The sequence below is a fragment of the Haematobia irritans genome, chromosome 5 (assembly GCF_050003625.1).
Source record: "Haematobia irritans isolate KBUSLIRL chromosome 5, ASM5000362v1, whole genome shotgun sequence".
Lineage (NCBI taxonomy): Eukaryota > Metazoa > Arthropoda > Insecta > Diptera > Muscidae > Haematobia > Haematobia irritans.
The window spans coordinates 106,184,399-106,200,089 of NC_134401.1; the positions used below are offsets into that span (position 1 = coordinate 106,184,399).

Genomic DNA, 15,691 nt, shown 5'->3' on the forward strand with positions numbered 1-15,691 from the left:
AGAGTTTTCAAAGTAAACTATTATATTTGATTCATTGTGGTGGGTATTCAAGATTCGGCCCCGCCGATCTTACTGCTGTATATACTTTTTATACCCTGCTCCACACTGTGGAACAGGGTATTATAAGTTAGTGCATATGTTTGCAACACCCAGAAGGAGACGAGATAGACACATGGTGTCTTTGACAAAAATGCTCAGGGTGGTCTCTTGAGTCGATATAGCGATGTCCGTCTGTCCGTCTGTCCGTCTGTCCGTGAACACATTTTTGTAATCAAAGTCTAGGTCGCAGTTTTAGTCCAATCGACTTCAAATTTGGCACAAGTATGTGTTTTTGCTCAGAATAGATCCCTATTGATTTTGGAAGAAATCGGTTCAGATTTAGATATAGCTCCCATATATATGTCGCCCGATATGGAATTATATGGCTCCAGAAGCCAGAGTTTTACCCTAATTTGCTTAAAATTTTGCACAAGAGGAACAATTAGTACTATAGTCAAGTGTGCCAAATTTTATTGAAATCGGTTCAGATTTAGATATAGCTCCCATATATATCTTTCGCCCGATATGGACTAATACGGTCCCAGAAGTAAGAGTTTTACCCCAATTTGGTCGAAATTTTGCACAGGGAGTAGATATAGCATTGTAGCTATGCGTGCCAAATTTGGTTGAAATCGGTTCAGATTTAGATATAGCTCCCATATATAGCTTTCGCCCGATTTACATTCATATGACCACAGAGGCCAATTTTTTGCTCCGATTTAGTTGAAATTTTGCACAGGGAGTAGAATTAGCATTGTTGCTATGCGTGCCAAATTTGGTTGAAATCGGTTCAGATTTAGATATAGCTCCCATATATAGCTTTCGCCCGATTTACACTCATATGACCACAGAGGCCAATTTTTTGCTCCGATTTAGCTGAAATTTTGCACAGGGAGTAGAATTAGCATTGTTGCTATGCGTGCCAAATTTGGTTGAAATCGGTTCAGATTTAGATATAGCTCCCATATATAGCTTTCGCCCGATTTACATTCATATGACCACAGAGGCCAATTTTTTGCTCCGATTTAGTTGAAATTTTGCACAGGGAGTAGAATTAGCATTGTTGCTATGCGTGCCAAATTTGGTTGAAATCGGTTCAGATTTAGATATAGCTCCCATATATATGTTTTTCTGATATCGACAAAAATGGTCAAAATACCAACATTTTCCTTGTAAAATTGCCACTGCTTAGTCGAAAAGTTGTAAAAATGACTCTAATTTTCCTATACTTCTAATACATATATATCGAGCGATAAATCATAAATAAACTTTTTCGAAGTTTCCTTAAAATTGCTTCAGATTTAAACGTTTCCCATATTTTTTTACTAACATTGTGTTCCACCCTAGTGCATTAGCCTACTTAAATTTTGAGTCTATATATTTTGTAGAAGTCTATCAAATTCTTCCAGATCGAGTGATATTTAAATGTATGTATTTGGGATAAACCTTTATATATAGCCTCCAACACATTTGACGGATGTGATATGGTATCGAAAATTTAGATCTACAAAGTGGTGCAGGGTATAATATAGTCGGCACCGCCCGACTTTAGACTTTCTTACTTGTTTTCATTACATTTAGGACACAAATTTTGTAAATTTGCGTCCCTCCGTTAAAGTCGCATGTCTTTGAACTAAGGCTAATTTTCCTTATAGTAAATAAACACATGTTTGATTTAAAGATTTTGTCCTTAAATTAACTGATATATTGAAACTTTAGATTTAAGACAAAAACGCTTCAAAAATAGGCCAAGATTTATTTTGAGGATTTAGTGTCTTTGGTTTAAAGTTTTTTTTTTTTTGAGTTAAGAAAACCTATTTTACTTTGAAATATCCTTTATAATTTGGATTTTTAAACTTTCATTTCTTTGTACGAGAGTACCTTTATCCTAATTTTAATTTTATTGGACTTAGATTTAAATCCAGATAGGTCGCTAAAAAATTTCTTTATTTTAAAGAAGCCGCATCTTTGGCTCGGAATCAATACCAATATCCTTAAGGGAAGGTCAAATTCTTTGGATCCAAGTAAACTTTTTTTGGGTGTGGGGGCTATTGTCACAGCCTAGACCTACGGTGACACACATAAGTATTGGTAAAGCACCTTAAACCACATAGTTGTCAAGGTATCTGCGAAAAAATATGCCTACTAGAAATATTGATTTTAAGTTCCGTAAAATATAAACCGATCCAATTATGTTAGAATTACCTCCTGAGTCGATCTAGCCCATATTGTCCGTTCGTCCGTCCTTCATATATTTGGTCTTCACAGTATTCCGGCTGCATTTATTAAGCGATTTTGATGAAATTTGGTACACTGTCAAATCTGATCAAATTTAGATATAGCTCCCATATACATTGGGTTTCTTAACTAACCGATCGTCGCCAAATTTGACACAAAGTAATCTAATTTAACACCTTTTTAGTGTGTAAAATGTCATCGAAATTAGTTCAGATTTAGATATAGCTTTCATAAACGAGTATATGTATTGCCCGAATTTGTCTATAATAGCCTTATTTAGTAATCGCCAACCTTACTCAAAGTTAGCTCAGGGTAATGTATTACAATATTACCCTAATAACCTTATTCTTGACCATAATGCTTTCATTTATTAACAGATTTTACTCAAATATTACTAAATTTTGTCGGTAATGGATCAGTCCCCGCCCACAGTGACGCAATGGTTACAATGCCCGGGCTACCACTATACCTAACCTAACTGCGACACTGGCTTCATCCAATGGTCGAGGGTATAAAAACGTAAGAGATTTGTTCTCATCGCTCTCTAAAATTATTGTAATAAATATAAAAAAAGTTTAAGCTCGTGAATTGCATTATCAAGTTTTCTGATTTAAATGATCATTGACACCAAACTTTTTGAATAACAAGTATATGCAGCAATAAGTTCGGCCGGGCAGAATCTTAAATACCCACCATCATGAATCAAATGAAATTGTTTCCCCTGGTGGTAGCGAGTTATTTGGATCAAACCATGGACCGATACGAATTCAAGGTTGCCACAGTTGGTAGAATTCTAGCAAAATGATAGATATTTTACTGTTTGGTAGATTGGTAGAATTTTTGATGTTTTGCAAAATATTCCTCTCCAACTAAGAGGTACTTAAATTTTCTATAGAATTAAAATTTCGGCAGAATTTTCTATAGAAATAAAATTTTGACAAAATTCTTATGGAAATAAAATTTTTGAGAAAATTTTCTGTACAAATAAAATTTTCACAAAATTTTCTATAAAAAAAATTTCACAAATTTTTCAATAGAAATAACATTTTGACAAAATTTTCTATAGAAATAAAATCTTGACAAAATTTTCTAGAGAAATAAAATTTTGGAGAAAATTTTCTGTAGAAATAAAATGTTTACAAAATTTTCTATACACCCAGAGAAGGAATATGATCACCTCAAACATGTTTTAAGAGCAAAATGTTATTTTTGGGTGGTGACCATGTAACATGGTTTTCGCAACCATGTTATTTTCTCGGAAATCATGTATCTGATTTCGGCAAGCAGGTTATATTTGACGATAAAATAATATTTTAGTGACAAACATGTTACATGGTCACCATACAAAAATAACATTTTGCTCTTGAAACATGTTTGAGGTGATCATATTCCTTCTCTGCGTGTAGGAATACAATTTTGACAAAATTTTCTATGGAAATAAAATTTTCTATGGAAATAAAATTTTATATAGAAATAAAATTTTGACAAAGTTTTCTATAGGAATACAATTTTGACAACATTTTCTATGGAAATAAAATTTTCTATCGAAATAAAATTTTAACAAAATATTCTATAGAAATAAAATTTTGACAAAATTTTATATAGAAATAAAATTTTTACAAAATTTTATATAGAAATAAAATTTTAACAAAATTTTATATAGAAATAAAATTTTGACAAAATTTTCTATAAGAATACAATTTTGACAAAATTTTCTATCGAAATAAAATTTAAACAAAATTTTCTATAGAAATAAAATCTAGACAAAATTTTCTATAGAAATAAAATTTTGACAAAGTTTTCTAAAGGAATAAAAATAAACTTTTATATAGAAATAAAATTTTGACAAAATTATCTATGGAAATAAAATTTTAACAAAATTTTCTATAGAAATAAAATCGACAAAATTTTCTAGAGAAATAAAATTTTTGAAAAAATTTTTTGTAGAAATAAAATTTTTACAAAATTTTCTATAGAAATAAAATTTTGACGAAGTTTTCTATAGGAATACAATTTTGACAAAATTTTCTATGGAAATAAAATTTTGACAAAATTTTATATAAAAATAAAAATTTGACGAAGTTTTCTATAGTAATACAATTTTGACAACATTTTCTATGGAAATAAAACTTTCTATCGAAATAAAATTTTAACAAAATATTCTATAGAAATAAAATTTTGACAAAACTTAAAATAGAAATAAAATTTTGACAAAATTTTATATAGAAATAAAATTTTGACAAAGTTTTCTATAGGAATACAATTTTGACAAAATTTTCTACGGAAATAAAATTTTCTATCGAAATAAAATTTTAACAAAATTTTCTATAGAAATAAAATCTTGACAAAATTTTTTATAGAAATAAAATTTTGACAAAGTTTTCTGTAGGAATATAATTTTGACAAAATTTTCTATGAAAATAAAATTTTGACAAAATTTTCTATACAAATAACATTTTGACAAAATTTTATATAGAAATAATATTTTGAAGAAATTTTCTATAGAAATAAAATCTTGACAAAATTTTATATAGAAATAAAATTTTGACAAAATTTTATAAGGAAATAAAATTTTGAAAAAATTTGCTATAGAAATAAAATCTTGACAAAATTTTCTATAGAAATAAAATTTTGACAAAATTTTATATAGAAATAAAATGTTCACAGCGTTTTCTATAGGAATACAATTTTGACAAAATTTTTTGTGCAAATAAAATTTTCTATCGAAATAAAATTTTAACAAAATATTCTATAGAAATAAAATTTTAACAAAATTTTATATAGAAATAAAATTTTGACAACATTTTCTATAGAAATAAAATTGTCTATCGAAATAAAATTTTAACAAAATTTTCTATAGAAATAAAATCTTGACAAAACTTTCTATAGAAATAAAATTTTGACAAAATTTTCTATAGGAATACAATTTTGACAAATTTTTCCATGGAAATAAAATTTTCTATAGAAATAAAATTTTGACTAAATTTTCTATAGAAATAAAATCTTGACAAATAAAATTTTGACAAAGATTAGTATAGGAATACAATTTTTCCATTCGTTTTGTTTTGTTATTGTTGGTTTTGTTCTTTAAGCATTGTTGTTGTTTTTTTAAGCTGAAATAAAAAAAAAACAACAGGAATACAATTGTGACAAAATTTTCTATGGAAATAAAATTTTGACAAAATTTTCTATGGAAATACAATTTTCTATATAAATAAAATTGTAACAAAATGTTCTATAGAAGTAAAATTTTGACAAAATTTTCTATAGATATAAAATTTTTACAAAGTTTTCTAAAGGAATACAATTTGGCAAAATTTTCGATGGAAATACAATTTTCTATAGAAATAAAATTTTAAGAAAATTTTCTATAGAAATAAAATTTTGACAAAGTTTTCTAAAGGAATAAAAATAAAATTTTATATAGAAATAAAATTTTGACAAAATTATCTATGGAAATAAAATTTTAACAAAATTTTCTATAGAAATAAAATCGACAAAATTTTCTAGAGAAATAAAATTTTTGAAAAAATTTTTTGTAGAAATAAAATTTTTACAAAATTTTCTATAGAAATAAAATTTTGACGAAGTTTTCTATAGGAATACAATTTTGACAAAATTTTCTATGGAAATAAAATTTTGACAAAATTTTATATAAAAATAAAAATTTGACGAAGTTTTCTATAGTAATACAATTTTGACATTTTCTATGGAAATAAAACTTTCTATCGAAATAAAATTTTAACAAAATATTCTATAGAAATAAAATTTTGACAAAACTTAAAATAGAAATAAAATTTTGACAAAATTTTATATAGAAATAAAATTTTGACAAAGTTTTCTATAGGAATACAATTTTGACAAAATTTTCTACGGAAATAAAATTTTCTATCGAAATAAAATTTTAACAAAATTTTCTATAGAAATAAAATCTTGACACAATTTTTTATAGAAATAAAATTTTGACAAAGTTTTCTGTAGGAATATAATTTTGACAAAATTTTCTATGAAAATAAAATTTTGACAAAATTTTCTATACAAATAACATTTTGACAAAATTTTATATAGAAATAATATTTTGAAGAAATTTTCTATAGAAATAAAATCTTGACAAAATTTTATATAGAAATAAAATCTTGACAAAATTTTATAAAGAAATAAAATTTTGAAAAAATTTGCTATAGAAATAAAATCTTGACAAAATTTTCTATAGAAATAAAATTTTGACAAAATTTTATATAGAAATAAAATGTTATATAGAAATAAAATGTTCACAACGTTTTCTATAGGAATACAATTTTGACAAAATTTTTTGTGCAAATAAAATTTTCTATCGAAATAAAATTTTAACAAAATATTCTATAGAAATAAAATTTTAACAAAATTTTATATAGAAATAAAATTTTGACAACATTTTCTATTGAAATAAAATTGTCTATCGAAATAAAATTTTAACAAAATTTTCTATAGAAATAAAATCTTGACAAAACTTTCTATAGAAATAAAATTTTGACAAAATTTTCTATAGGAATACAATTTTGACAAATTTTTCCATGGAAATAAAATTTTCTATAGAAATAAAATTTTGACTAAATTTTCTATAGAAATAAAATCTTGACAAATAAAATTTTGACAAAGATTAGTATAGGAATACAATTTTTCCATTCGTTTTGTTTTGTTATTGTTGGTTTTGTTCTTTAAGCATTGTTGTTGTTTTTTTAAGCTGAAATAAAAAAAAAACAACAGGAATACAATTGTGACAAAATTTTCTATGGAAATAAAATTTTGACAAAATTTTCTATGGAAATACAATTTTCTATATAAATAAAATTGTAACTAAATGTTCTATAGAAGTAAAATTTTGACAAAATTTTCTATAGAAATAAAATTTTTACAAAGTTTTCTAAAGGAATACAATTTGGCAAAATTTTCGATGGAAATACAATTTTCTATAGAAATAAAATTTTAACAAAATTTTCTATAGAAATAAAATTTTGACAAAGTTTTCTAAAGGAATAAAAATAAAATTTTATATAGAAATAAAATTTTGACAAAATTATCTATGGAAATAAAATTTTAACAAAATTTTCTATAGAAATAAAATCGACAAAATTTTCTAGAGAAATAAAATTTTTGAAAAAATTTTTTGTTGAAATAAAATTTTTACAAAATTTTCTATAGAAATAAAATTTTGACGAAGTTTTCTATAGGAATACAATTTTGACAAAATTTTCTATGGAAATAAAATTTTGACAACATTTTCTATTGAAATAAAATTGTCTATCGAAATAAAATTTTAACAAAATTTTCTATAGAAATAAAATCTTGACAAAACTTTCTATAGAAATAAAATTTTGACAAAATTTTCTATAGGAATACAATTTTGACAAATTTTTCCATGGAAATAAAATTTTCTATAGAAATAAAATTTTGACTAAATTTTCTATAGAAATAAAATCTTGACAAGTAAAATTTTGACAAAGTTTAGTATAGGAATACAATTTTTCCATTCGTTTTGTTTTGTTATTGTTGGTTTTGTTCTTTAAGCATTGTTGTTGTTTTTTTAAGCTGAAATAAAAAAAAACAACAGGAATACAATTGTGACAAAATTTTCTATGGAAATAAAATTTTGACAAAATTTTCTATGGAAATACAATTTTCTATATAAATAAAATTGTAACTAAATGTTCTATAGAAGTAAAATTTTGACAAAATTTTCTATAGAAATAAAATTTTTACAAAGTTTTCTAAAGGAATACAATTTGGCAACATTTTCGATGGAAATACAATTTTCTATAGAAATAAAATTTTAACAAAATTTTCTATAGAAATAAAATTTTGACAAAGTTTTCTAAAGGAATAAAAATAAAATTTTATATAGAAATAAAATTTTGACAAAATTATCTATGGAAATAAAATTTTAACAAAATTTTCTATAGAAATAAAATCGACAAAATTTTCTAGAGAAATAAAATTTTTGAAAAAATTTTTTGTAGAAATAAAATTTTTACAAAATTTTCTATAGAAATAAAATTTTGACGAAGTTTTCTATAGGAATACAATTTTGACAAAATTTTCTATGGAAATAAAATTTTGACAACATTTTCTATTGAAATAAAATTGTCTATCGAAATAAAATTTTAACAAAATTTTCTATAGAAATAAAATCTTGACAAAACTTTCTATAGAAATAAAATTTTGACAAAATTTTCTATAGGAATACAATTTTGACAAATTTTTCCATGGAAATAAAATTTTCTATAGAAATAAAATTTTGACTAAATTTTCTATAGAAATAAAATCTTGACAAATAAAATTTTGACAAAGTTTAGTATAGGAATACAATTTTTCCATTCGTTTTGTTTTGTTATTGTTGGTTTTGTTCTTTAAGCATTGTTGTTGTTTTTTTAAGCTGAAATAAAAAAAAAACAAAAGGAATACAATTGTGACAAAATTATCTATGGAAATAAAATTTTGACAAAATTTTCTATGGAAATACAATTTTCTATATAAATAAAATTGTAACAAAATGTTCTATAGAAGTAAAATTTTGACAAAATTTTCTATAGAAATAAAATTTTTACAAAGTTTTCTAAAGGAATACAATTTGGAAAAATTTTCGATGGAAATACAATTTTCTATAGAAATAAAATTTTAACAAAATTTTCTATAAAAATAAAATTTTTGAGAAAATTTTCTGTAGAAATAAAATTTTGACATAATTTTCTATAAAAAGAATTCACAAACTTTTCGATAGAAAGAAAATTTCACAAAATTTTCTATAGAAATAATTAACAAAATTTTATATAGAGATAAAATTTTTACAAAAATTTCTTGTAGAAATAAAAATTTATACACAATTTTTTATAGAAATATAATTTTGAAAAACTCTTCTATAGAAATAAATTTTTTTACAAAAATGAAATTCTGACAATATTTGCTAAAATTTTCTATAGAAAAAAAAATAGACAAAATTTTATATAGAAATAAAATCTTGACAGAATTTTATACAGAAATAAAAATTTGACAAATTTGTATATACAAATAAAATTTTGAAAATTTTTTTATAGAAATAAATATTTGTCAAATTTTTTAAAATTTTGAGAAAAGTTTTCATAGAAATAAAATTTTGAGAAAAATGTGCATAATAATAAAATTTTGACAAAATAATTTACAAAACTAAAATTTTCATAAAATTTGCAATAGAAATAAATTTTTGACAAAATTGTGTATAGAAATAAAATTTTGACAAAATTGTCTACAGAAATAAATTTTTGACAACATTGTCTATAACATAGAAGTAAAATGTTGACAAAATTTTCTATGGAAATAAAACTTTGACAAAGTTTTCCTATAGAAATAAAATTGTAACAAAATTTTCTATAGAAATAAAATGTTGACAACATTTTGACCTATCTGCAAACAAAACATGAATCTGTGCCAATTTCGCGTTATTACGATAGACAGACAGATTCACATGGTTATATCGTCGTAGAATTTCTCCCTGATCAAAAATATATACTTTATATAGTTCGAAATTGTTGATATATTACAAACGGAATGACAAGCTTATTATACCCCCATCAACATTCCATGGTGATGGGTATAAAAAGCTTGGGCGAGTTGAATACGATTTCCAGTATTCGTTGCTTGTTTTTCTAGACTATATCAAACGCTTTTTAACAATGTTGCTTTGCTTGACGTTAGTGTTATTTCTAGCGTGTTACGTACTTTTCAAGCACCATTACAATTATTGGAATCAATACAAAGAGATTCCTAATGTTCCGGGTAAAATATTTAGTGGTAATTTTCGAGATTTCTTATCGTTCAAAACAAATTTTGCCTATCACCTGAAGACCATCTATGATGATCCAAAGTTCGACACAGCTGCTGTGGTGGGTGTGTATGGCCTGTATAAGCCAAGTTTATTGATAAAAGATCCGGGTATCATAAAATCGGTGCTTATTAAAGATTTCGATTGTTTTCACAATCGTTTTGCTAAAATGGATGAAATTCACGATCCCTTGGGTACTAAAATGATGTTCTTTTCCCAGTATCCCTTATGGAAGGAAATGCGAAGTAAATTTAGTTCAACATTTTCCAGTGCGAAAATGAAGCTCACCTATCCATTGATACAGAAAGTTGGCGAAAATATTTCAGCTTTTTTGGATAAGCAAGGTCCCGTGTATCGTACTGAAATGAAGGAGTTTTGTTCCCGCTATACCTCTGATGTTTTAGCCAGCACTATTTTTGGCGTTGAATCCAATTCATTGACAAATCCTGAGGATGAGATTATGAGAGAAATTAGTTTGCTAACCTATTTCACTATGAGAAGGGCTTTTGATTTGTTAATCGTTTGTTTTGCATCGAAACTAAGCCGGTTTTTTGGATCCAAGATCATGTTTGATAGAACGGAGTCATTTCTTAGAGCCTTTGTCACCCAAACTGTCAGCGAAAGGGAATGCAGTGGATTGAAACGTAATGATATCATTGACATTTTTGTTAAACTCAAAAAAGAAGCCCACCAAAATGGAGACAATATTCCTAAGCTAATGGAATGTTTGGAGGCTCAGGCGGGAATTTTTATGGCCGGTGGTTTTGATACTTCTTCAACCACAATGTCCAATTGCCTCTTAGAGATGGCCAAGGCTCCAGAGTTACAAAAACGATTGCGGCAGGAAATATGTGATGCTTTTGCAGCGGAAAATGGTCAAATCTCTTATGAATCCATTGATAAACTAACTTACCTAGATATGGTGGTAAATGAGACCATACGTATGTATCCAGTTTTTCCAGTATTGGAGCGTCAATATTCAAAGCCAGATGGACGAGATAAACCCTATACCTTAGAACCATATTGCAATTTCTCTCTGCCTGAAGGGATGCCTGTTTTTATTTCTACCTATGGCCTACACTATGATCCAAAGGTAATTTGATTGAACATTTTTGGGAAGAAGACTTTGCGCGTTTAAGACGAATTTTGCTGTCGACAAAAAATGTTATTTATTATTATTTTAAATCTCAAGCAAATTGGATGACAATTTCTGCTTTCATAAGATCAAGAAGTCAAACCGGGAGATCAGTTTATAAGGGGGTTATATCAAATCATGGACCTATATATACCAAATTACGCACAGCTCATTCGGCACACTAATTTATGGACCTAAAATACTTTTAGATTTTGAGGCAAATCTGGCAAAATTTGGGGGTGTTTCGTATTATATATCATTAAATTTCGCACCTTATTTATTATAATCGGTATTGGTTTTTTTCTTTCAGTATTGGCACAATCCAACCACTTTTAATCCTGAACGTTTTTCCGAGGAAAACAAACATTCCATAAATCCCATGGTATATTTACCCTTTGGAAATGGCCCCAGAAACTGTATTGGTGTACGCCTGGGTATGTTGCAGGTGAAAACGGGTCTTCTTTACTTTCTGCGAGATCACTATGTGCGTGTGTATGAAGAAACTGTTATAGAACCCGAATTCGATCCAAAGGCAACCATATTACAAATCAAAGGTGGAATTTATTTAGAAATAGTTAGAGATAAAATGAAAGATATGTTAAATAAATAATACAGTAACTAAATATGTTCTTGGTAAACTAAGATTGCAAATTTCAATGGAAACCCACAAGGCAATTATAAATCTAAAATTCTTTACGAACATCAGTTCGATTTAGCCGTATTGTATATAATCGCCAATTTTATATGAAATTCTTCTCAAGAAGAGGAAATTAAAATAAAAAAAAAAAAAAACAAGTAAGGAAAGTCTAAAGTCGGCCGGGGCCGACTATATTATACCCTGCACCACTTTGTAGATCTAAATTTTCGATACCATATCACATCCGTCAAATGTGTTGGGGGCTATATATAAAGGTTTGTCCCAAATACATAGATTTAAATATTACTCGAATTGGACAGAATTTGATAGACTTTTACAAAATCTATAGACTCAAAATTTAAATCTGAAGCAATTTTAAGGAAACTTCGCAAAAGTTTTTTTATGATTTATCGCTCGATATATATGTATTCGAAGCTTAGGAAAATTAGAGTCAATTTTACAACTTTTCGACTGAGCAGTGGCGCTTTAACAAGGAAAATGTTGGTATTTTGACAATTTTTGTCGAAATCAGAAAACATATATATGGGGGCTATATCTAAATCTGAACCGATTTCAATCAAATTTGGCACACATGACTATATTACTAATTGTACTCCCAGTGCAAAATTTCAAGCTAATCGGGATAAAAATCTGGCTTCTGGGGCCATATAAGTCCATATCGGGCGAAAAATATATATGGAAGCTATATCTAAATCTGAACCAATTTCAATCAAATTTGGCACACATGACTATACTACCAATTGTACTCCTTGTGCAAAATTTCAAGCTAATCGGGATAAAAATCTGGCTTCTGGGGCCATGTAAGTCCATATCGGGCGAAAGATATATATGGGAGCTATATCTAAATCTGAACCGATTTCAATCAAATTTTGCACAATTGAGTATACGACTAAGTGTTATGTTTGTACAAAATTTCAAGAAAATCGGTATTAAACTCTGGCTGCTGGGTCCATATTAGCGCATATCGGGCGAAAGATATATATGGGAGCTATATCTAACTCTGAACCGATTTCTTCCAAAATCAATAGGGTTCTATTCTGACCAAAATTAGGAACATGTGCCAAATTTGAAGACGATTGGACTTAAATTGCGACCTAGACTTTGATCACAAAAATGTGTTCACAGACAGACAGACGGACGGACGGACAGGGGGACATGGTTATATCGACTCAGGGACCCACCCTGAGCATTATTGGCAAAGACACCATGTGTCTATCTCGTCTCCTTCTGGGTGATACAAACATATGCACTAACTTATAATACCCTGTTCCACAGTGTGGCGCAATATGGGAAACATTTAAGTCTGAAGCAATTTTAAGGAAACTTCGCAAAAGTTTATTTATGATTTATCGCTCGATATATATCTATTTGAAGTTTAGGAAAATAAGAGTCATTTTTACAACTTTTCGACTAAGCAGTGGCGATTTAACTAGGAAAATGTTGGTATTTTGACCATTTTTGTCGAAATCAGAAAAACATATATATGGGAGCTATATCTAAATCTGAACCGATTTCAATTAAATTTGGCACAAATTACTATATTACTAATTGTACTCCTAGTGCAAAAATTCAACCAAATTGGGCCAAAACTCTGGCTTCTGGGGCCATATAAGTCCATATCGGGCGAAAAATATATATGGAAGCTATATCTAAATCTCAACCGATTTCAATCGAATTTGGCGCACATGACTATACTAAAGGATGATACGGTCAAAATTTGGTCAAGGGAAAACGCGTGTAAATCGGTGAAATCGTTTATTTAAAAAATCAAATTAAATTTCTTTTTCACGTACAATTAGTATAAAATTCAGGAAAAATATTCAGTTAGGCTTTCGCTTTTCCAAATCCGAATTGCCGGGCCTCACGCTTGACACCTGCCATCAGATTTTGTACAGCCACCTTCTTCGCCGAAGAAAGCCAGTTTGCCTTGAACTGCTGCCATTAGCGTAGCTAGACAATTTTCCTAGGGGGTGCCATAGCCCCCCTATCTAAAAATTTATAGACTGAACTTATAGGTTCAATTATTGTTTTACTTCATAAACAAGAATACAAAAATAGACATCAAAATAATATATAATAAAGCAACTAAAAGTAGTTCCACACTTTTCCCAGCAAAAAATTGGGATTTGTTTTAAAGGCACAACTTTAAAAACACTTCCAAAAATGTCCTCACAATGAAGTTAATTATATTAACTACACAGGAAGTTTTTTCCTTCAGTTTTTTTCATATTTTAATGCGTAATTTTTGTTTTCTTTTTTCAAGTAGTTTAAAAAAGAATAAGAATAAATAAAATGGTAAAAATTATTAAAATTTTGCCACAAAAATGCTAAATCCATTATAGAAAAATCGATAATTTTTGAAAATATTCAAACAATCGTTAGAATGCATTAAAAATCATAAAAAAATATAAAATTCTAACAAAAGGTCGACCAAAAATCAAATAAAAAACGAATAAATAAAAATTATTTATTTGGGAAAATATCACACAATTTTTTAATTCGTAAGAACGGCTGTTGAAACGGTGGACATTCGTTCTATGACGAGTTCCTATTACATTCATCGCTTCTCCGCCAATTTTTGCACCACTTTCGGACCCAAAAAGAACATTTTCACTTCTTTTTTGGCGACGCTTTTTTGCAGCATTATTAAGATATTAATTTATGATAGAATAGTTTTAATAACAATTACTATTATTTAATTAAGATGACTAAACCAGACTAAACATATAATAAAGGAGCTTTACAGCCTGTTTCTGTATGTCGAATGAGCTCTGTGGATCGACTAAAATTTATAACCAAAAAAACAGCTGTTTCTATGCATTTCAGTCGATCGATTGAAATCGTTCGACATACAGAAACAAGCTGTTAATTATTCAACTAAACCATAAGTTCAATCACAGCTCTATTTCATAAATATCAGACTTCAAACATTGCCATCGGCAACTGCTACCACAACCCAAGTAATTCGATTGTGCATGAAAGTCTTTAGCGGAACTTTGTGCGGTTGTATATACTTGTTTAATTTTTATAAAAATGTAAAATCGTAAATAGGTTTTCAAATTCTGGGGGGGGGGCTAAATTTTTTCTGGGGGTCTAAGCCCCCTCCCCAGAGGCCTTCCTACGCTTATGACTGCTGCTCGTCCTTAGCAGTTTTTTGGTCTTCTTTAGGTTCCGTTTGACAATAGCCCAGTATTTCTCAATTGGGCGAAGCTCTGGCGTGTTGGGAGGGTTCTTGTCCTTGGGAACCACCTGCACGTTGTTGGCGGCGTACCACTCCATGGCCTTTTTACCGTAATGGCAAGATGCCAAATCCGGCCAAAACAGTACGGAACAACCGTGTTTCTTCAGGAAAGGCAGCAGACGTTTATTCAAACACTCTTTCACGTAAATTTCTTGGTTGACAGTCCCGGAAGCTATGAAAATGCTGCTTTTCAAGCCACATGTGCAGATGGCTTGCCAAACCAGATATTTCTTTGCGAACTTTGACAGTTTTATGTGCTTAAAAATATCTGCTACCTTTCCCCTTCCTTTTGCCGTATAAAACTCCTGTCTCGGAAGCTGCTTGTAGTCGGCTTTGTCGTAGGTTTCGTCGTCCATTACCACGCAGTCAAACTTCGTCAACATCGTCGTGTACAGCCTCCGGGATCGCGCTTTGGCCGTCGTATTTTGTTTATCATCGCGATTTGGAGTCACTACCTTCTTGTAAATCGATAGTCCGGCTCGTTTTTTGGCTCGATGCACGGTTGTAGACGATACACCCAGCTTATTTGCGGCATCTCGGAAAAAG

General features: G+C 28.2%; 1 protein-coding gene across 1 annotated transcript; it reads left to right on the plus strand.

Annotated features, from left to right (window-relative positions):
- The first annotated feature begins 9,911 nt into the window (after window positions 1-9,911).
- Window positions 9,912-11,888, plus strand: LOC142238954 (cytochrome P450 6g1-like). Its single transcript, XM_075310718.1, has 2 exons — window positions 9,912-11,204; window positions 11,557-11,888. Exons 1-2 carry the CDS (start codon window positions 9,963-9,965, stop codon window positions 11,854-11,856), a joined length of 1,542 nt encoding a protein of 513 aa, XP_075166833.1. The 5' UTR covers window positions 9,912-9,962; the 3' UTR covers window positions 11,857-11,888.
- The last annotated feature ends 3,803 nt before the right edge of the window (window positions 11,889-15,691 follow it).

Excerpts from the sequence above, each read along its gene's own strand:
- LOC142238954 (XM_075310718.1), top strand. The coding sequence starts at position 9,963 with ATGTTGCTTTGCTTGACGTTAGTGTTATTTCTAGCGTGTTACGTACTT. Across the intron at positions 11,205-11,556 it reads GCCTACACTATGATCCAAAG|TATTGGCACAATCCAACCAC; the intron begins GTAATTTGATTG and ends TTTTTCTTTCAG.